The sequence below is a fragment of the Hyla sarda genome, chromosome 5 (assembly GCF_029499605.1).
Source record: "Hyla sarda isolate aHylSar1 chromosome 5, aHylSar1.hap1, whole genome shotgun sequence".
NCBI classification, from domain to species: domain Eukaryota; kingdom Metazoa; phylum Chordata; class Amphibia; order Anura; family Hylidae; genus Hyla; species Hyla sarda.
The window spans coordinates 66,828,732-66,849,884 of NC_079193.1; the positions used below are offsets into that span (position 1 = coordinate 66,828,732).

The 21,153-nt window shown below is 43.9% G+C and overlaps 1 protein-coding gene across 4 annotated transcripts in view; it reads left to right on the forward strand.

The window, feature by feature from the left end:
* PRKAG2 (protein kinase AMP-activated non-catalytic subunit gamma 2) overlaps positions 1-21,153 on the forward strand; it is a 391,725-nt gene that overhangs the window by 312,182 nt on the left and 58,390 nt on the right. For 3 of the 4 annotated variants that reach the window (XM_056519619.1, XM_056519621.1, XM_056519620.1), the window contains one exon: positions 3,398-3,449. In XM_056519619.1, coding sequence (XP_056375594.1) covers positions 3,398-3,449 — 52 coding nt within the window. Of the gene's footprint in view, positions 1-3,273; positions 3,293-3,397; positions 3,450-21,153 lie in introns of those variants that run through there. The other variant, XM_056519622.1, reaches the window with a different exon arrangement.

Below are 21,153 nucleotides of genomic sequence, written 5' to 3' on the forward strand. Positions count from 1 at the left end.
CAAAAAATCCATAGGAATTGGCAGCAGAAAACCACAGCAGACTTCTCTGTGATTTCTGGCCTAGATGTTCACTTGCATGCCGTGGATTTCTCTATATAATGTGCTTCCTGGATACCCCATGTGGTTTCTCCTAGGAATCACAGCAAGAAGCGTCAGGTCCCTTTTATTCAGAAGAAACCATGTTGTCTAGACTATAGTGCGGATTCCCATTAAAAAGAACAGAAGGCTTTCTTTGAGGCGCGGTTCATCCTGTGTTATGACTATTCGTTACATCTGCATTGTTTTCCCACTCATCCAATCAGAAGAATGAAAAAATAAACAGCTGCTGCATCTGCTGCACCAATGGGGCCCAATCGACTCCATTAAAGGGGTACTCCGGTGGAAAACTTTTTTTCTTTTTTTTAATCAACTGGTGCCAGAAAGTTAAACAGATTCGTAAATTACTTCTATTAAAAAAATCTTAATCCTTCCAGTACTTATTAGCTGCTGAATACTACAGAGGACATTATTTTCTTTTTGGAGCACAGTGCTCCCTGCTGACATCATGACCACAGTGCTCTCTGCTGACATCATGACCACAGTGCTCCCTGCTGACATCATGACCACAGTGCTCCCTGCTGACATCATGACCACAGTGCTCTCTGCTGACATCATGACCACAGTGCTCCCTACTGACATCATGACCACAGTGCTCCCTGCTGACATCATGACCACAGTACTCCCTGCTGACATCATGACCACAGTGCTCCCTGCTGACATGACCACAGTGCTCCCTGCTGACATCATGACCACAGTGCTCCCTGCTGACATCATGACCACAGTGCTCTCTGCTGACATCATGACCACAGTGCTCCCTACTGACATCATGACCACAGTGCTCTCTGCTGACATCATGACCACAGTACTCCCTGCTGACATCATGACCACAGTGCTCCCTGCTGACATGACCACAGTGCTCCCTGCTGACATCATGACCACAGTGCTCCCTGCTGACATCATGACCACAGTGCTCCCTGCTGACATCATGACCACAGTGCTCTCTGCTGACATCTCTGTCCATTTTAGGAACTGACCAGAGCAGCATATGTTTTCTATGGGGATTTTCTTCTACTCTGGACAGTTCTTAAAATGGACAGAGATGTCAGCAGAGAGCACTGTGCTCGTGATGTCAGCAGAGAGCTCTGTGTTCCAAAAAGAAAATAATTTCCTCAGTAGTATTGTAGCTAATAAGTACTGAAAGGATTAAGATTTTTTAAGAGAAGTAATTTACAAATCTAATGGAGAAGGAAAAGGGTATGTGTAGCTCACTGGGGTATACTCTTCCGAGGTTAACTGGAATGGTCTAAATCCCAAAAAGACCTAGTAAAGTGAAAAGGTATATATAATAAATTATATAAAACCAGTCCTCAAGGATAGTGAAATAAAGAGATCACTATCCTTGAGGACTGGTTTTATATAATGTATTATATATACCTATTTAATTTACATATCTGTTTAACTTTCTGGCACCAGTTGATAAAAAAAAAAAAAAAAAAAAAGTTTTCCACCGGAGTACCCCTTTAACTTTAAGGGTGCATTCACACACTATTGCTAGCAGAGGGATTCCCACTGCAGGAAACCTGCTGCGAGTTACGCTACCACTGATTTGAATGGGTCAACAGACAGTCCGCAATAGTGTCAGACTTGCGGACTGTCCGCGGACCCATTTAAATCAATGGTAGTGTAACTCGCAGCGGGTTTCCCGCAGCTGGAGACTCGCTGCTAGCTACTAGCGTGTGAACGCACCCTTAAAGGGGTACTCCGGTGAAAACCTTTTTTCTTTTAAATCAATTGGTGGCAGAAAGTTAAACATATTTGTAAATGACTTCTATTAAAAAATCTTAATCCTTCCAGTACTTATTAGCTGCTGAATGCTACAGAGGAAATTCCTTTCTTTTTGGAACACTGATGACATCACGACCACAGTGCTCTCTGCTGACATCTCTGTCCATTTTAGCAACTGTGCATAGCAGATGTATGCTAAGGGCAGTATGGTGGCTCAGTGGTTAGCACTGCTGCCTTGCAGTGCTGGGGCCTTGGGTCCAAATCCCACTAAGGACAACAATAAATAAAGAGTTATTATTATTATTATAATAACGTCATCAAAGAGCACTGTGCTCATGATGTCATCAGAGAGAATTCCAAAAAGAAAAGAATTTCTTCTCTAGTATTCAGCAGCTAATAAGTACAGGAAGGATTAAGATTTTTTAATAGAAGTCATTAACAAATCTGTTTAACTTTCTGCCACCAGTTGATTTAAAAGAAAAAAGGTTTTCACTGGAGTACCCCTTTAACTGGTAAAATAACAGACACCATAACAAAAACCCAATACCCATTTAAAGGGTACTTTTTTTTTTTTTTTTAAATAAACTGGTGCCAGAAAGTTAAACAGATTTGTAAATTACTTCTATAAATTTTTTTTAATCCTTCCAGTACTTATCAGCTGCTGAATACTACAGAGGAAATGGTTTTCCTTTTGAAACACAGTGCTCTCTGCTGACATCATGACCACAGTGCTCTCTGCTGACATCTTTGTCCATTTTAAGAACTGTCCAGAGTAGGAGAAAATCCCCATAGAAAACATATGCTGCTCTGGTCAGTTCCTCAAATGGACAGAGATGTCAGCAGAGAGCACTGTGTTCCAAAAAGAAAAGAATTTCCTCTGTAGTATTCAGCAGCTAATAAGTACTGGAAGGATTAAGATTTTTTTTAATAGAAGTAATTTACAAATCTGTTTAACTTTCTGGCACCAGTTGATAAAAAAAAAAAAAAAAAAAAAAAAAAAAAAAGAGTACCCCTTTATTAAGTCAATGGGGTGGGCTGGGCAACATTGGTGCAGCGGGAATTATTTTTATTCTTCTGCCCAAATGCAGCAAAATAATAACGCAGGTGTGAACCTAGTAACTTCACTGAAGTAAAAAACCGCATAGAAATATAATATTGTATATAATGTGATTTGTCACAGAACGAATACAGATTAACACTATCCTGTGGTGGCCTATGACACATGTTCAGCTATTACACGTAAATATAAGCGTTATAGGCGGCTTTGACAGCTGGCGGGGTGGCGCGCCCGCCTATAGTGAATGACCCCCACCAGGTCCCCATAGTGACAGCCGGCAGCGGCTCCTGTTTGTTGCGCTGCAGAAAAGAGGCGGGGCTTCTCCAAGTCTCCCCCGACAACTGGTCAACGCGGGTCCTGCCGCGGACCAATCAGAGCTGTAGTGTCTTTGATTAGCCAATAGGCGTCGAGGTGGGAGTCTTAGTCCCCGCCCCCGTGCAGACGGCTGTGTGTAGGTCTGGGTCTTCTCCTGTATGTGATCGCTCACCCCCTTCTATCTGGCTTCTCCCCTCACAGGCTCTCGGCACCATTGAAGGCATGCTGGAGAAACTGGAGCTGGAAGATGAAGGTAGGAGCCTCGGCATTTATACCTATAGTGCACCGCCTGGAGCTGCCTCACCTGCTGCTGCAGCCTGATGGGTCAGCTGGGCTCCAGGTGTCTGTAGAGAAGAGCAGGAGGCCTCTGTATAAGCTGCAGCAGCCCTTATATACAGGGACCAGCGCAGGTGTCCTAGTGATCATCACCTGGGTACTATGGCATTGGGTGAGCCAGTTGGCATACATCACCCCCATCATGGTGAAGGCGCAGATCAGACATGGTCAGGGTGATGATTTTGGATGCTTGTGACGCCAGATGTTCTGCTATATAGGGTGATGCAGTATACATGGTGAGTGCACTCCGCTGTCTCCATTCAGCAGGGAGTGATAGGATGGGCAGGCGGCAGTGACATATGTCTGCTATGAATGTGCCCTACACTTCTATATTGGCAACTTGGCATATGCATATTTCCTATCCTTTAGCTTCCAACCTGCGATAGTTGCAAAACTACAACTCCCAGCATGTCCTGACCGTGATTGGGAGAGCCGTGGTTTGGAAACTATTGCTTTAGGTTTTTATATCTTAAAAGGGCCACCGGCTTTTTCAAAACTACAACTCCCAGCATGTCTGGACAGCCGACTCTAGATGGCGCAACACTACAACTCCCATCATGCCTGGACAGCCGACTCTAGATGGCGCAACACTACAACTCCCAGCATGCCTGGACAGCCGACTCTAGATGGGGCAACACTACAACTCCCAGCATGCCCGGACAGCCAAGGGCTGTCCGGGCATGCTGGGAGTTGTAGTTTTGCAACATCTGGAGGTCCCCAGATATTACGTAGGTCAAAGTTCTTCAACCGGTGGCTCTCCAGCTGCTGCAGTACTACAACTCCCATCATGCATAGGACAGTGTACCCCAGCTTGTGGCTTTCCAGATGTTAAAACAACTACAACTCCTATCATGGCCTGTCAGCCTTCTGGAGAGCCGTGGTTGGAAATGCGTTTCCAAATGACAGCTCCCATTATGATGTCGGACAGCCATTGGTTGGGGGACACTGGCCAGTCATGTGGTCAGCAGTAAGGCTGTGTTCACACAGGGTGGAGGAGACTAAGATTTCCTGCTGAAATCCAATGCAAGTAAATGGGGTTTCCACAACCCGTTCTCATTCGTTGGTCACTTTTATTCCATTAATTTGAGTCTGTGAGGTGTGAGGTGGATTTAGCATGGAGCAATAAGGGGACGTTCACACGTTAAGTCGCTGCAGGAAATCCACTGCGAGCTTCGCTGCCAACGTTCTGCTCTGGGGTCGTCAGTAGTCAGGATATCAACCACTATTGCGGGTTTTCTGCGCAACCATTTAAGTAAATGACGTGAATCCACTGCAATTATCAATGTGTGATCGTACCCTTAGGGCTGGTTTACACAGGCAGATCCACAGCGTATTTCAAGATGTGCATCCGCCGATGATGGACCCCTACAGTGTGACTGAGATGTGCCTGCTCGGAGCAGTGGTCCGGCGCTACAAGCAGACACACTGCTGCGATGTGTGAGTCGCCGCCCGCATGCGTGGTGTACTCGCACACATTGTGACCGCTCCCCGTGTTCCCGGAGCTAGACTGAGAGCAGCCATGTGTGCGAGTGTACTGCGCATGCGCGCGGCAACTAACACATCACAGTGTGTCTGCTCGTAGCGGTGGATTGTAGCTCCGAGCAGGCACATGAGTCACACTGTGGGGGTCCATCGCCGACGGATCTGCAGAGTGAAATACGCTGTGGATCCGCCCGTGTGAACAAGCCCTTAAAGGGTTACTCCAGGATCAGAAATACAGAACTGATTCCTTAAAAAAGCTCCACATCTGTCCTTAGGTGGTGCGTGGTACTGCTGCTCTGGTCCATTGAATTGAATACAGCCAAGCTGTAATACCACACTTTGCCATCTTTAAAGTGGTACTCCACTGGAATTATTTTTTAAATCAACTGGTGCCATATAGTTAAACAGATTTGTAAATTAATTGTAATTGAATTTTTCTGTCTGACCACAGTGCTCTCTGCTGACACCTCTGTCTATTTTAGGAACTGTCCAGAGCAGGATAGGTTTGCTATGGAGATTTGCTTGTACTCTGGACAGTTCCTAAAATGGACAGAGGTGTCAGCAGAGAGCACTGTGGTCAGACAGTAAATACAATTCTCAGTAGTATACAGCAGCTTAGTACTGGATGGATTAAGATTTTTAAACAGAATTACGGTAATTTACAAATCTGTTTAAGTTTCTGGCATTAGTTGATTTAAAAAAAAAAAAAAATGTATGTTTTGCAGTGGAGTACCCCTTTTTAACCTGGATAACCTTTTCTTAACCCTGTTGATGACAAATGGGGCTCAACTTTAGTGCGGATCTGCGGCAGCTGAAACTGGCAGAAAACAAAGAGTGAGCCTCCGATTGTGTTTTTTTTTTATTGTTTTTTTTTTGCCATCTAAATCTGACATCAACACCCCTGTAAACGTATATGGATATTTTAATAGGGAGACAGAGATAAGTGGCTGTCAGACTCTCAAGTCACTGCTCATCAAAAGACCGGACAGGTAACAATCGAAGACTGGGTTCACACGGCAAAATAAAAATGGTTGCAATGCATGCCTCATTGCTTTTCAGGCCTTTCACACTACAAATATCCTCCGTTTTAATACATCCTTACGAAGTTCCGTCTGAAAACAACAGTAACAAAATCCTATACGTCCGGTAGAAAATCCCATTATAGTCTATGGGATTTTTCTAATAGCCGTTTTAACCCGATATAGTCCGTTATTGATACGGACGGAAGATGGTACGGAAGAAAATATTTCATGACCTATTTTCTTCCGTTACTCTCTTTGTGCGCACGTTTTTAAATATTCCACAATAAATTACATGTCACTTCTTCCGCTGCTTCCGAAAAAACCTGTCTGAAATACAGGTTACCGATCAGTCCTATTGAATGGCGCTAATCTGCATCTGAGGCCGAGAATAAAAAAAAGTGGTGGCAAATATGGGACCGAAATCCGTGGCTACCTTTAAAAAAAAAAAAAAAATAATGTAACATTTTTTTTTCTAATTACCGTATATACTCGAGTATAAGCCGACCCAAATATAAGCTGAGGCCCCTAAGTTTACCCCAAAAACCCAGGAACCGTTATTGACTCGACTATAAGCCTAGGGTGGGAAATACATCATCCCCCCCCCTTCATCATCACCGCCTGTCAATCCCTTCATCAGTGGTCTTCAACCTGCGGACCTCCATATGTTGCAAAACTACAACTCCCAGCATGCCCACTGCAGCCTTCGTCATCATCCAGCCCCCCCTTTTTGTTTTGTACTCGCCTCCCCCCGGCGGGAAGTTAGGGTGAGCTCGTCCAGGCAATCTATGCTGCAGGGACCGTCCGGTGGGAATGGTTAGTTGTTGCAGGCTGTCCATTTTTGCCGGGGGGGGGGGGCCTCTTCTCCGCGCTTCGGGCCCGGACTAGTGACGTTGCTTTGACGACGACGCACGGGGACGTTGTGCATGAACGTCCCTGTGCGTCGTCGTCAAGGCAACGTCACTACTCCAGGGCCAGACTTGAAGCGCGGAGAGGAGGCCCCCCCGGTGAAAATGGACAGCCTGCAACGACTAACCTTTCCCACTGGACGGTCCCTGCAGCATAGATGGCCCGGACCAGCTAACCCTTCCTTCCCACCGAGGGCTTGCTGGGAGTTGTAGTTTTGCAACATCTGGAGGTCCACAGGTTGAAGACCACTGATGAAGGAATTCACTCGAGTATAAGCCGAGGGGGGCGTTTTCAGCACGAAAAATCGTGCTGAAAATATCGGCTTATACTCGAGTACATACGGTATGAGAATTCCCCTATGAACAGACCCTAAAACGTAGGATTTACTGACAGCTCCTCACAACACTAATACGTATGATCAGCTTGTCAGATGTAGCAGAGCTGAGTTTGTCATTTGTAACAACATGCGTATCTGTGGATCGAAGGGAATTTAACCACAGTTTTGAATAATCGCCCCATGATGCAGGTGAGAGACTCGGCTCTGCTACATCCCTCACATTTCTGCACACCAGAGCGTGAAGTGAATCTCCCGACATCCGTCAGACGTGCCGAGATCCTGCAGGCTGCATGACGTGACAGGTTTAGTATCTTCCAGTATGTGGCTGTGCGGGGATAATGTGCTGCGTAACTCTCCCCGTCCTGTTCCGTACCATAGACGATATAATCGCCCTGCGGTGTATACTAAGCAGCCAGCCTGTCTAAACTGCCCCCTTTTTTTTTGCGCAGTGATGTCACCAACAAGGCTGGAACGCCAGCAATGAGTCAACGTTTATTACCGAGCGGGATTCCTCTTCTGCTCCGACCGGTCACAGGGTGACATAGGAAATAAACTGCGTAAATGTCACTGCTATTTTAGCTTCGTGGGGCACGTTGTCTGTTCCAGATTTTACCGCCCCCTGACATATCCAGTGGCGCAGTGCTGTACGTTATTTATTAAATATGCTTTATATTATGGGCAGTATATCTGAGTGTAACCTGCGATACTCTACAATAGTGTTTTCCAAAGAGTGTGCCTCCAGCTGTTGCAAAACTACAACTCCCAACAAGCCTGGACAGGCAACGGCTGTCCAGGCATGTTGGGAGTTGTAGTTTTGCAACAGCTGGAGCCATATTGTTTGGATAATATTGCTCTACAATAGTGTTTCCCAACCAGGCTGCCTCCAGCTGTTGCAAAACTACAGTTCCCAGCATGTCATTTTACAACAGTGGGAGGTGAGAAACACTGTCCTGTGCATAATGGGAGTTGTGGTTTCACCACACCTGGAGGTAGGCTGGTTGGGAAACATTGCTCTGTTACAGCGCCCATCGTGCTCTCACAGTCGATGGGTGTTTGTAGTTTTGGGGTACGCTGCTGTAATGGTGCATTTTCTATGAAGTTATAGTAATTGCTAGCATAGCAATACCCCGAACAGTTAAAGGGGTACTCCAGTGGAAAACTTATTATTATTTATTATTATTACATTTTTTTTATTTTTATTATGAACTGGTGCCAGAAAGTTAAAACGGTATTCCAGGCAAAAACTTTTTTTTATATATCAACTGGCTCCGGAAAGTTAAACAGATTTGTAAACGACTTCTATTAAAAAATCTTTAGCCTTTCTGTACTTTTTAGCAGCTGTGTGCTCCAGAGGAAATTCTGTTTCTTCTTTTTTTAATTTCTTTTTTGTCTTCTCCACACTGCTCTCTGCTGACACCTAATGTCCGTATCAGGAACTGTCCAGAGCTGGAGAAAATCCCCATTGCAAACCTCTCCTGCTCTGGACAGTTCCTTACACGGACAGAGGTGTCAGCAGAGAGCACTGTGGACAAGACAAAAAAGAAATTTAAAAAGAACAGAATTTTCTCTGTAGCATACAGCTGCTAAAAAGTACTGGAAGGGTAAAGATTTTTAAATAGAAGTAATTTACAAATTTTTAAATAGAAGTAATTTAAAGGGGTACTCCGGTGAAAACCTTTTTTCTTTTAAATCAACTGGTGGCAGAAAGTTAAACATATTTGTAAATTACTTCTATTAAAAAATCTTAATCCTTCCAGTACTTATTAGCTGCTGAATGCTACAGAGGAAATTCCTTTCTTTTTGGAACACTGATGACATCACGAGCACAGTGCTCTCTGCTGACATCTCTGTCCATTTTAGCAACCATGCATAGCAGATGTATGCTAAGGGCAGCATGGTGGCTCAGTGGTTAGCACTGCTGCCTTGCAGTGCTGGGGACTTGGGTTCAAATCCCGCTAAGGACAACAATAAATAAAGCGTTATTATTATTATACTAACATCAGCAGAGAGAACTGTGCTCGTGATGTCATCAGAGAGCATTCCAAAAAGAAAAGAATTTCCTCTGTAGTATTCAGCAGCTAATAAGTACAGGAAGGATTAAGATTTTTTAATAGAAGTAATTTACAAATATGTTTAACTTTCTGCCACCAGTTGATTTAAAAGAAAAAAGGTTTCACCAGAGTACCCCTTTAAAGAAGTATCTCCGAAGTGCCGACAGATTTATTCCCGTATGACTTCTGAGTCTATTGGCTGTAAGATGTGGTGTGCCCATGCATCTCTTCTTCCTTTGCTTCCATCTGCTGCAGTATTTCCAGCTTGTGTAACTCCCTCAGATGCGGTGGTATTAGCCAATATGACGGGCATTTTTAGTTTTCTTTCTTTTATACAGCATTAGCTTTTACAAAGGCTGATGATCCTATATAGAGATCAGGGTAAGGAGCTGAGGTGTAATTTGTACCTTCTGGGCCCCAATGCCAGATCTGCAATAGGGCCCCATGTGCCAGTTATAATCTTGGTCTCTATTGGGGCACGTGTGCTTTGCACTAGGGATCGACCGATTATCGGTTTGGCAGATTATTATCCGCCAATATTCACGATTTTGGATATTATCGGTATAGGCAATTACCTTGCCGATAATGCCCCGCCCGGCCTCCCCGGCCAGAGACCACCGCCAAGACCACTGCCGCTGCTGCCCCATTGCCCCATCCCCGGTTTTATAATTACCTGTTCCCGGGGTCCACGCTACTTCTGGCTCCTGCGGCGTCCTGCTCGTCCGCAATGACGAGTGACGTCCTAAACGCGACGTCACAGTCAGTGCGCACAGTGACAGCTCAGGACGCCGCCGGAGCCAGAAGTAGCGCGGACCCCAGGAACAGGTAATTATAAAACCAGGGATGGGGGGAGGCAATGGGGCAGCGGTGTTGGTTGGACTAGTGAGGACCTCAGGACAGGCAGGGGGAGAGAAGGCGGTGGGGGGGGATAGTCGATAACTTACACCGGAATATGGGTATAAGTTATCGGATATCGGCCTGAAAGGTCGCAGATTATCGGTAACAGCCCTAAAAAAATTGAGATTGGTCGATCCCTACTTTGCACCCCCTATAGTTACGCCCCTGGCAAGGAGCGTGAAGATTCCCTGTATTGCCGTTATGCAGTCAGCATTACCAAGAAAAGCATTGTTTGATGCCACCATAACAGGTGCCCAGGAGGTGGGATTTGTTACATGCCCAGAGAGTTTTCCTAGTCCCTCCTCTCAGCTGAGTGACAACTCCTCCATCCTATCAGGAGACCACCAGAGCTGTCAACCATGGCTGAGAGGAGGCAGTGAGCTCTGGGCACCCAACCGAGAGAAAGAGGGATCATAGAGGTAACAGTTAATTTATTTAAACACATTTGGGGCCTTTACAAAAAAAAACCTTTAACAAAGAAAAGCTGATCTGTGATTGGATGCCTTGGGCAAAATCATATAGTTTAGATTGTAGGCTGGTGTTTCCCAACCACCAAATGACAGGGGTGCCGCAGCTGAGATCGCAGGGGTCCCCAGCGGCAGGACACCCCCGATCTAACATCTTTATGCCCTATCCTTTGGATATGAGATAAGATGTTTACAGCGGAGTACCCCTTTTAAAGAGTATCTGTCAATAAACTAAACTTCTAATATATTCCTTATGTAATTATAAGACTCTTTGCTATTTACTTGCTGTTAAAATTCTCAATCGTTATATCGTTTTAATGTGACTTAAAAAAAATTGGCCACTAGGTGGCTCTGTTCTGTTCCCTGCCACAAGTCCAACAGTTGGTTTGGTCTCCTCCCGGCCTTACAGGAGACCAAACTCAGGAAGTGCTTGTGGGGCATGGTGAGGCACAGCTATCGCAGGCTTCAATGATGTTGCCCCTGCTGGGGAACGCCCACTTTCTCCTGCCGGGAGCTCAGACAATGTGAGCAAGGGGAAAGGTATGATAGAGATTTTTAAAGCTTGGACATTTTTTAAGGGGTGTCAGGAGTAGTTAGGGAATATAATCTGAGTTAGTTTAGAAAATATGGTTTGATGACAGGTACTCTTTAAATAGCAGCTGTTACTCCCGTCTCCTCATACACATGCATACTTGCACGCTCAGGTGAGTGTGCTTTTGTTTTGTTTTGAGAGAGAGGGGGGGGGGGGGGGGGTGTAAATAGACTGCAGTTGCCAGCAGCGCATTATGTCCTGGGAGAATGGAGGATTGGGACTGTTTAACTCCAACATGGCTGATCCTCCTCTCTCCTACACATTATGCCATGTTCACACAGATGAAAATGTGCGGAATGTCCGCCCGGAAAATACAAGTGACTATTCTGCGCATTTTCTTGATTCAGCAGCACTAGGACTGCCTGGAAATGTGCCGTCTCCATAGATGGCAAGGAATTTGTGAGCAGGATCCACAGTAACCTCTGCCAAGGATTCCCCAGTGTGCACAGTGCCGCAGAATCCCATTGAAATCAATGGGACGCTGCTGCTGCGGAATTTCTGAGGTATTCTGATGAAATTCCGCCGTGTAAATATAACCGAAGATATTTGGCCAGTCTAGCGTGACAGAACAATTTGGATGACTTACTCTGCACCATAGTCATGTATTTTAAATTCAGCGCCTAAACACTTCAAAGGGGCACCGTTCTCCCCAATTACATTGAGACTGAACTTCCCGCTTCCTCTCTAGAACAGCTGTCTCCAGTAGAGATGAGCGAACTCACAGTAAATTCGATTCGTCACAAACTTCTCGGCTCGGCAGTTGATGACTTATCCTGCGTAAATTAGTTCAGCATTCAGTCTCCTAGGACTGTATCCACCTTTTCCAGCCCAGGGGAGCACCTGAAAGCTGAACTAATTTATGCAGGAAAAGTCAGCAACTGCCAAGCCGAGAAGTTTGTGACGAATTTACTGTAAGTTCGCTCATCTCTAGTCTCCAGCGCAAGACCCAGCACTGTAAAATATCATTATCATTCCATCTCATGTGAATAGTGATATGTGACGGGGAGAACTGCTCCGAGTTCTGGCGCCGAATCTGAATACCTATCGGAAGATTTACCAAAACCAGAGCAAAAGTTGCTGAGTTGCCCATAGCAACCAATCAGATTGCTTCTTTAATTTCTGAAAACTGAAAGAAGCGATCTGGTTGCTATGGGCAACTCTTCCTCTGGACAGGTTTTGATAAATCTCCCCACATCATTTTTAAAATGTAATCTTGTGCACAATTTTCCCCATACACATAAAAACATACAGCCAAGTATCCAATTGTTCAGAATTGCAAGGAGGGGGTAAGACATTGCCAGACTCCTCTGGCCGGCAGTTGAACGCCAACATGTCTGATCCTTCACCCTCCAGAATTGGGGCACCCCATTGGAAATGTGGCCTGTCCAGTGGGTTTGAATATGCCATTCAAACCCACTGGACAGGCCACATTTCCAATGGGGTGCCCCAATTCTGCAGGGGGAGATTTATCAAAACCTGTCCAGAGGAAAAGTTGCCTAGTTACCCATAGCAACCAATCAGATCGCTTCTTTCACTTTTAACAAGGCCTCTGCAAAATGAAAGCGATCTGATTGGTTGCTATGGGCAACTGGGCAACTATTCCTTTGCACTGGTTTTGATAAATCTCCCCATAATGTGTAAGACTTCGCCTAAATTTCCCAGGAATATTTGTCTGTAAGATTTTTTCTTGACAAATCTTATATTTTGATCTACCTAGTATAGGGGAACAGACCCAGCATTCCTGACGCATCGACAGAAAAATGTCAGATACTTTGGGCGAATTGAATTTCTTTCTTTTATGTTGCATAGTTTTTATTTATTTTCTTTGCATGTGTTTTTTTTTAATTTTTAATTTTAATTTTTAAATCCTACTAGCTAAATGCTTTTTCCAAACTGGTCTCGGTAGACATCTTTTGGATGCAGCGGTCACTAATTTATCATTTGGGAAAAACCAAAAATTCGCAATTTTACACTGCAAAGTAAACCGCAACCATAGAGAAATAATTGTGTTAGCTTTGGCCGACTTTCGTGGGGCTGTATAATACATTTATGGGTGCTTCTATCGAAAAACCCGCTACCAAAGGGACTTGAAAGATGGCATGCAAAAAAACTTTAGTGATAAATCTCCCACTTTTGTGTGGTAAAGTAACCCTACGTGCTTTGCTTGGTTCGGGGCTTGAAGAAGTGGATCCATAGTGCCCCATGCCCTGCACCCTGCATAAGACATACTAGGATGCAATAGTTCTAGTTAGTGTTACTCTTACTCAATGGTGTCCGACCTGCAGCTCTCTAGCTGTTGCAAAACTACAACTCCCAGCATGCCCGGACAGCCAACGGCTGTCCGGGCATGCTGGGAGCTGAAGTTTTGCAACAGGTGACGGGTTCAGATTGGACACGACAGCTTTAGGGGTACTCCGGTGGAAAACCTTTATTTTATTTTATTTTTTTTAAATCAACTGGTGCCAGAAAGTTAAACAGATTTGTAAATTACTTCTATTAAAAAATCTTAATCCTTCTAGTACTTATTAGCTGCTGAATACTACAGAGGAAATTCTTTTCTTTTTGGAACACAGAGCTCTCTGCTGACATCATGACCACAGTGCTCTCTGCTGACATCTCTGTCCATTTTAAGAACAGTCCAGAGTAGGAGAAAATCCCCATAGAAAACATATGCTGCTCTGAGCAATTCCTAAAATGGACAGAGATGTGAGCAGAGAGCTCTGTGTTCCAAAAAGAAAATAATTTCTTCTGTAGTATTCAGCAGCTAAAAAGCACTGGAAGGATTAAGATTTTTTAATAGAAGTAATTTACAAATCTGTTTAACTTTCTGGCACCAGTTGATTTAAAAAAAAAAAAAAAAAAAAAAAAAAAAAAAAAAAAAAAAAAAAAAATCCACCGGAGTACCCCTTTAAGTCCTGTCCTTTTTAAAGTGGTACTCCATTGGAAAAAAAAAAAAATTCAATCAACTGGTGCCATAAAGTTAAACAGATTTGTAAATTACTTCTATTAAAAAAATCTTAATCCTTCCAGTACTTATCAGCTGCTTTATTCTCCACAGTAAGTTCTTTTCTTTTTGAATTTTCTTTTCCGTCTGACCACAGTGCTCTCTGCTGACGCCTCCTGTCCATTTTAGGAACTGTAGAGAGTACAAACAAATCCCCATAGCAATCCTCTCCTGCTCTGGACAGAGGTGTCAGCAGAGAGCACTGTGGTCAGACAGAAAGGGAATTCAAAAAGAAAAGAACTTCCTGTGGAGAATAAAGCAGCTGATAAGTACTGGAAGGATTAAGACTTTTTTTTATAGAATTGACAAATTAGTTTAACTTTCTGGCACCAGTTGATTTAAAAACAATAATGTTTTCCAGTGGAGTGCCCCTTTACATTTTTCTTTCTCCTCGATGTTCCCTAAGATGAGTCAGTGTCTCAGCGACTCTTTATGTCCTAATTAATTAATGGCTATAGGTACGCAATGCAGCTTATGGTTGTGCTAGTGTGGATTGGGTCCAAGGAACGCCCAGGGGATTAGATGAAGGCGCAGTCTTATTTACTGACCGGTCAATATCTATAAATCCAGTGCAGGAGATTACAGGCTCAGTAATAGTCTTTGGTTTAATCAATGGCAGCAGAAAGGATGCATTATAGAGCCGAGGTCCCTATAGATCGAGCACATAACCTATTCACAATGGACGCTGCCTGGTTAATAGGAACGGATGACGGGAGGCCCCTGAAACATTGTGACAGCGCTTTAATAGAGTATAGCAGGGAATGGTTCAGGGCAGTGTTTAGTCTGGGTCTGCAGAGTCCTGAATAGATTTATTCATGGAGGAGCATTTGGAAAGTGCATAAAGAAGTTAACTTAACAGACGCTTGACATGCCAGTGCCGTAAAACAGGGTTTCCCAAATATTGAGCCTCCAGCTGTTGCAAAACTGCAAGCCCGGACAACATTTGGCATACTGGGAGTTGTAGTTTTGCAACAGCTTGACACATATTGGGAATACCGTCCTATGGGATACAGCTTGCTGCAAATTAATTCTGTATAAAAAACAAAAAATATTGCAATTCATTAAAGGGGCTGGATCTCACAGGCTTCCGTAGCAGGCAGACAGAAGGTCATGATCTGACCTCCTGCTGCCATAGCAACCAACGGCGTCCCGCGATCGTATTGCGGCACCGCAGTTGGTCAACACCATAGATGCCGTGATCAGGATTGATCACGGCACCTACGGGGTTAATGCTGCTGGGACCGGCGCGATCGCAGCTTCGGCAGCTGCTGTGGGACTCCAGCTGTGATTGACACCCGGGTCCCGCTAGGATGTATGCATACGTCCCATCGCACGAACGTGTCGGGTGCTGGGATGTATGCATACGTCCTATAGCGGGAAGGGGTTAAAGTGTACCTGTCATCAACAAAAACTTGTTATATAATGTAGATAATACCATTATATGTATATTTGTAATATACATTGGTTAAAAAAATTGTATATTTTTGTCCCTGCAGCTGTTGCCTGTGTGTCTCTATGAGGAGTCCAAATACAGGAATTGTGGGTGGACAAGCGGGGCCCTGTGCCCTGAGGACAAGCGAGCGGGGCCCTGTGCCCTGAGGACAAGCGAGCGGGGCCCTGTGCCCCAGCTGACACAGCAGGATGATTGACAAGCCAGGAGCCTGCACAGAGCCCTGCTTCTCCTGCCCTCACTTCCTGTATTTGGACTCCTTACAGAGACACACAGGCAATAGCTGCAGGAACAGCATTTTTTTCACCCAAAAATATACACAATTTTTAATTAATGTATATTAGAAATATACATAGAATGGTATTATCTACATTATCTACATTTTTTTGACGACCGGTTCACTTTGAACTCAACAGGAAACTGTTGGTAATCCGCCCATGTAAAGGTACCACTTGTAGTGAATTCCTATTTCCTATTGCGCTTTTTGCGGTTTTTTTTTTCTTAGTCATGAATGTGCTTTTTACCTGTCTGTAACTTTTGGGGCATTGGACATGAACCCAAATAATCCAACAAGGAGGTTTTCATTTATTTCGCTGCTCGTTGATAAATGAAAAAATTATCCTGATTGTGAAAAAGAAGAAAGTCGTGCCCATATTTAGGAGAAATAGGTGAAAGTGATGACTCTCAGGGTAAAAAGGGAACTTTGGCGCTTGTTTGGCACATGACTTCAAAGGTGAAATGCATTATCCCACACTTTGGACACCCCCCTCAGCACTCCAGGCTGCACTTTCTGTGTTTGGGCTTCGGTCCAAAGTCTGCGTATGAGATGGGGGGGGGGGGAAGCATGTGCTCTTGAGCTTTTTTAAGCACAAATAAAACATAGAAAACTTCTTTTTTTTTTATTTATTTTTTTAAACAAAGTATATTAGAAATATTTTTTTATTTACCACGAGGAGTGGAATAGCAAAAATTCGTTTTAATGAGAGTTACCATTTAACAAGGCAGAAAATCCAAATGAGGTGGCTATTATGGGGGGAGTTTAACTATCTATTAAAAGAGTAATCCCCTGGAAAACATTATATATATATATATATATATATCAACTGGTGCCAGAAAGTTAAACAGATTTTTTTAATTACTTCTATTTAAAAAATCTTAATCCTTCCAGTACTTATCAGCTGCTATGTGCTCCACAGGAAGTTCATTTTCTTTTTTAATTTCTTTTCTGTGTGACCACAGTGCTCTCTGCTGACACCTCTGTCCATTTTAGGAACTGTCCAGAGCAGGATAGGTTTTCTATGGGGATTTGCTCCTACTCTGGACAGTTCCTAAAATGGACAGAGGTGTCAGCAGAAAGCACTGTGGTCAGAAAGAAAGGAAATTCAAAAAGAAAAGCACTTCCTGTGTAGCATACTGCAGCTGATAAGTACTGGAAGGATTATGATTTTTTTTTTTTTTTTTTTTTATAATTTACAAATCTGTTTAACACTTCTGGCACCAAGAAAATGTTTTCCAGGGGAGTACCCCTTCAACTATGAACTGGGAGACCTGTGAAGGAAACGTGTTTCTGACTATAGCTGAAGATAATTATTTGTCTCAAACAGCGCAGGTAGGAGGACACCTAAAAAATATAATCCAATATAATACATTATAACTTGTCCTTTTAATAAGGGATCCCTTCGAGGAGTCACAGTACTGGCCACCAGTATACAAGACACATATATATAGTGGAGCTGGAGAGGGTTCAAAGATGAGCAACAAGAGGGTAAAAGATCTCTACACCAGCACAGACGGGGGTTCTTTACTGTAAGAGCAGAGGAAGTGGTCATGGTGAACTCAGTAAAAGGGTCCAGGATGCATTTCTGGAAAGTAATAACATAACAGGTTATGGATATTAGATTTTATAGGGACAGAATATTGATCTGGGAATTTATTCTGATCCATATTTGTATATGGGGAGGAATTTTTTCCCCTAGTACGGAGCAATTGGCATCAGCCTCATAAGGTTTTTTTTTCCTTTTGAATCGACACAGTAGGGACGCAGTAGGGATATAGGTCGAATTTAATGGACTCTGGTCTTTTTTTTTCAACCCTGTAAACTAGGGATGCACCGAATTTCCTGACGTTAATTTTGGTAAACCTTCTCCTGACCCATGACATACATGTATGTCATAGATCGGGTGAGGACATGATGCGGGTCAGGTCAACATCATAACCTGGAGATGCCTGATTACATCTGCCTGTAATGACGGACATCGGAGATTGTTCCGATGTCCGTCATTTAACTGGTTGCCACAGTGTATGGCGTGGGCTCATATGACTGCCCCCTGCTGATTCTTGTAACGGGGCCGAAGCTAATAGCCGATCGGCTGGCTATTAACCCTTTAGATTGCCGCTGACAGCAGTGTCTAAAGGGTGCTTTAAACACTCCCTGGGGGCCAGTGGGGTAGATCACCCCCCCGCAGTGCTATTGCGGGGGAGGGGGGGGGGGATCCACTGTGGAGGTAGCCGGAGGGCTTACCTCCGCATCTCTGGGGTCCGTGGTTCTTTATTTGATTGATCATTTGATCACAGAGCACACAGATCAATGGAGTTCTGTTGAACTCTATTTATCTGTATGAGGAATCTAATGATCCCTTCTAATAAAGTGTGTGGGGGGGGGGGGGGGGGGGGAATTATTATTTAAAAGTAAAAAAAAAAAAAAAAAAAAAAAAAAAAAAAAAAATCCACTAACCCCTTTCATAAAAGTTTAAATCGCCCTCCTTTTCCCATTTTCCATATGAAAAAATTATGAAAATAAGCATATCCGGTATCCACTTCAATGAGCCGACCGGAGTGAAACGTTCGGTCCGGTCGGCTCATTTTTGCGCCGTATGCGCTTTTACAACCGGACCTAAAACTGTGGTCAACCACGGTTTTAGGTCCGGTTGTAAAAGCGCATACGGCGCAAAAATGAGCCGACCGGACCGAACGTTTCACTCCGGTCGGCTCATTGAAGTGAATGGCATACGGGTGCGCATACGGTTACATACGGGAGCGCGAGCTTTTAGCTCCCCCCTGCCGTATGCGCTCCCGTATGGGAGAAAACGTAGTGTGGACCCAGCCTAATACTGAGCAGAAAATATAGAACAATATCATGGTGGAAAACTAAACAAAATAATGGCAGGTGGTGGTTCATCGTGATGGGGGAAGTAAACTCGGGGAATTAAAAAATAAATAAACATTTATAAAAATCATGACAGGTACTCTTTAAAGTGAACCTGTCGCAGGAACATGTAAACAGTTTTATCACCCGAGATCTGCGTTGTTCAGGACCCCACCAGCTGAAAAACAAGGAGGGAGCGGAGTGTGCACCCTTCTCTCCACACTATGGGGGAGATTTATCAAAACCTGTGCAAAGGAAAAGTTGCCCATAGCAACCAATCAGATCACTTCTTTCATTTTTCAGAGGCCTTTTTAGAAATGAAAGAAGCAATCTTTAGTCATACATCTCTAGTAAGAATTAAATGGGCACTGTCAGAGGAACACAACACAGATGTTCCAGAATTGTTATGTCATAGGGACTATAAGCATTTACTAATACCGATGGGTCAGGAGAGGTCACAGGTTCTCTTTAAAGGGGCACTCCGGTAGAAAACTTTTTTTTTTTTCTTTTTTAAATCAACTGGTGCCAGAAAGTTAAACAGATTTGTAAATGACTTCTATGAGGCTAGGTCCACACCACGTTTTCAGCCATTCGGGCCCGCATACGGCTGGGGGGGGGGAAGCTAAAACCAGGCGCTCCCGTATCCCTGCTGTATGCCGCCCGTGGACCACGGTTTTAGGTCCGGTGAAAAACCACATACGGGGCAAAAAATGAGCCGACGGGAGTCAGCGTTTAAGTCCGGTCGGCTCACTGAAATGAATTACATATGGCCGGCATACGGTAGGGATACGGGAGCACCCGGTTTTAGCTCCCTCCAGCCGTATGCTGTCCCATATGGCTAAAAATCTGGTGACAACCCAGCTTTAAAAATTCTTAATCCTTCCAGTACTTATTAGTGGCTGCTTACTACAGAGGAAATTCTTTTCTTTTTGGATTTCTTTTCTGTCACAACCACAGTGCTCTCTGCTGACACCTCTGTCCATTTAAGGAACTATCCAGAGCAGCATAGGTTTGCTATGGGGATTTGCTCCTACTCTGGACAGTTCCTGACATGGACAGAGGTGTCAGCAGTGAGCACTGTGGTCGTGACAGAAAAGAAACCCAAAGAGAAAAGAATTTCCTCTGTAGTATACAGCAGCTGATAAGTACTGGAAGGATTCCACATTTAAAATTTTTTTTTTTTTTTTTTTTAATAGAAGCAATTTACAAATCTATTTAACTTTCTGGCACCAGTTGATTTAAAAAAAAATGTTTTTCACCAGAGTACCCCTTTAACTCTTCCCTGTGTGCAGCACAGCAGGGGGGGGGGGTCTAGTAACAGAACTACAGTTAAGACCTCTGGAGATTTATGACATCAACCAGCCAAGGACTTCTGACCTATTTAGAGTTAATACGAGAAGAGTAATATGATCGGTGCACATGTCATTGATCTGCAGCACTCACCAGAGCGATGGAATCCGGCCAAACCAGCAGTACAGTCTCCTCACCAGTGCAACTATGAAAAGTATGGAGACTTCTGCTATAGAAGCTGCAGGCACAGAACAGCTTTTATTTATGACCATTTACTATCATATACGATTTTGTGTAATGCTCGAAAACTATATCAACTCAAAAGAGGAGGAGGAGATGTACGATACACGTAGAGAATCAAAACAATTCTAAACATGCAAACATTTGCTGATACAAATATGACTCTAGTGTTATAGGATGACTGATATAGTTTGGTTTATAACAGTGGCCTTCAACCTGTGGACCTCCAGATGTTGCAAAACTACAACTCCCAGCCGCTGTCTGTCCGGGCATACTGGGAGTTGTAGTTTTGCAACATCTGGAGGTCCGCAGGTTGAAGACCACTGGTTTATAAGATATGTCTGCAATGTATACTGTCAGTGCATATGGCGACCCAAACCATGGGGACCAGTGTCTAGGACACATCTTTCTCCATAGTAATCTTCCATAATTTGTAGTCTGGTTCTGCAGGTAAGCACTCCTCCATCCATCCCCTATTTCCTAGATATCTAATGTATGCATGAGTAGGAAAGAGGACAGGTGCAGGAGTATGACTACAGAATACATGTTTGTAGTCTGTTTCCATGGCAACACAGGTCTACATAAGAGCTGAAGACACAGACTAGATTTAAAGGGGTATTCCAGGCAAAACCTTTATATATCAACTGGCTTCGGAAAGTTAAACAGATTTGTAAATTACTTCTATTAAAAAATCTTAATACTTCCAATAGTTATTAGCTTCTGAAGTTTTCTAACTGC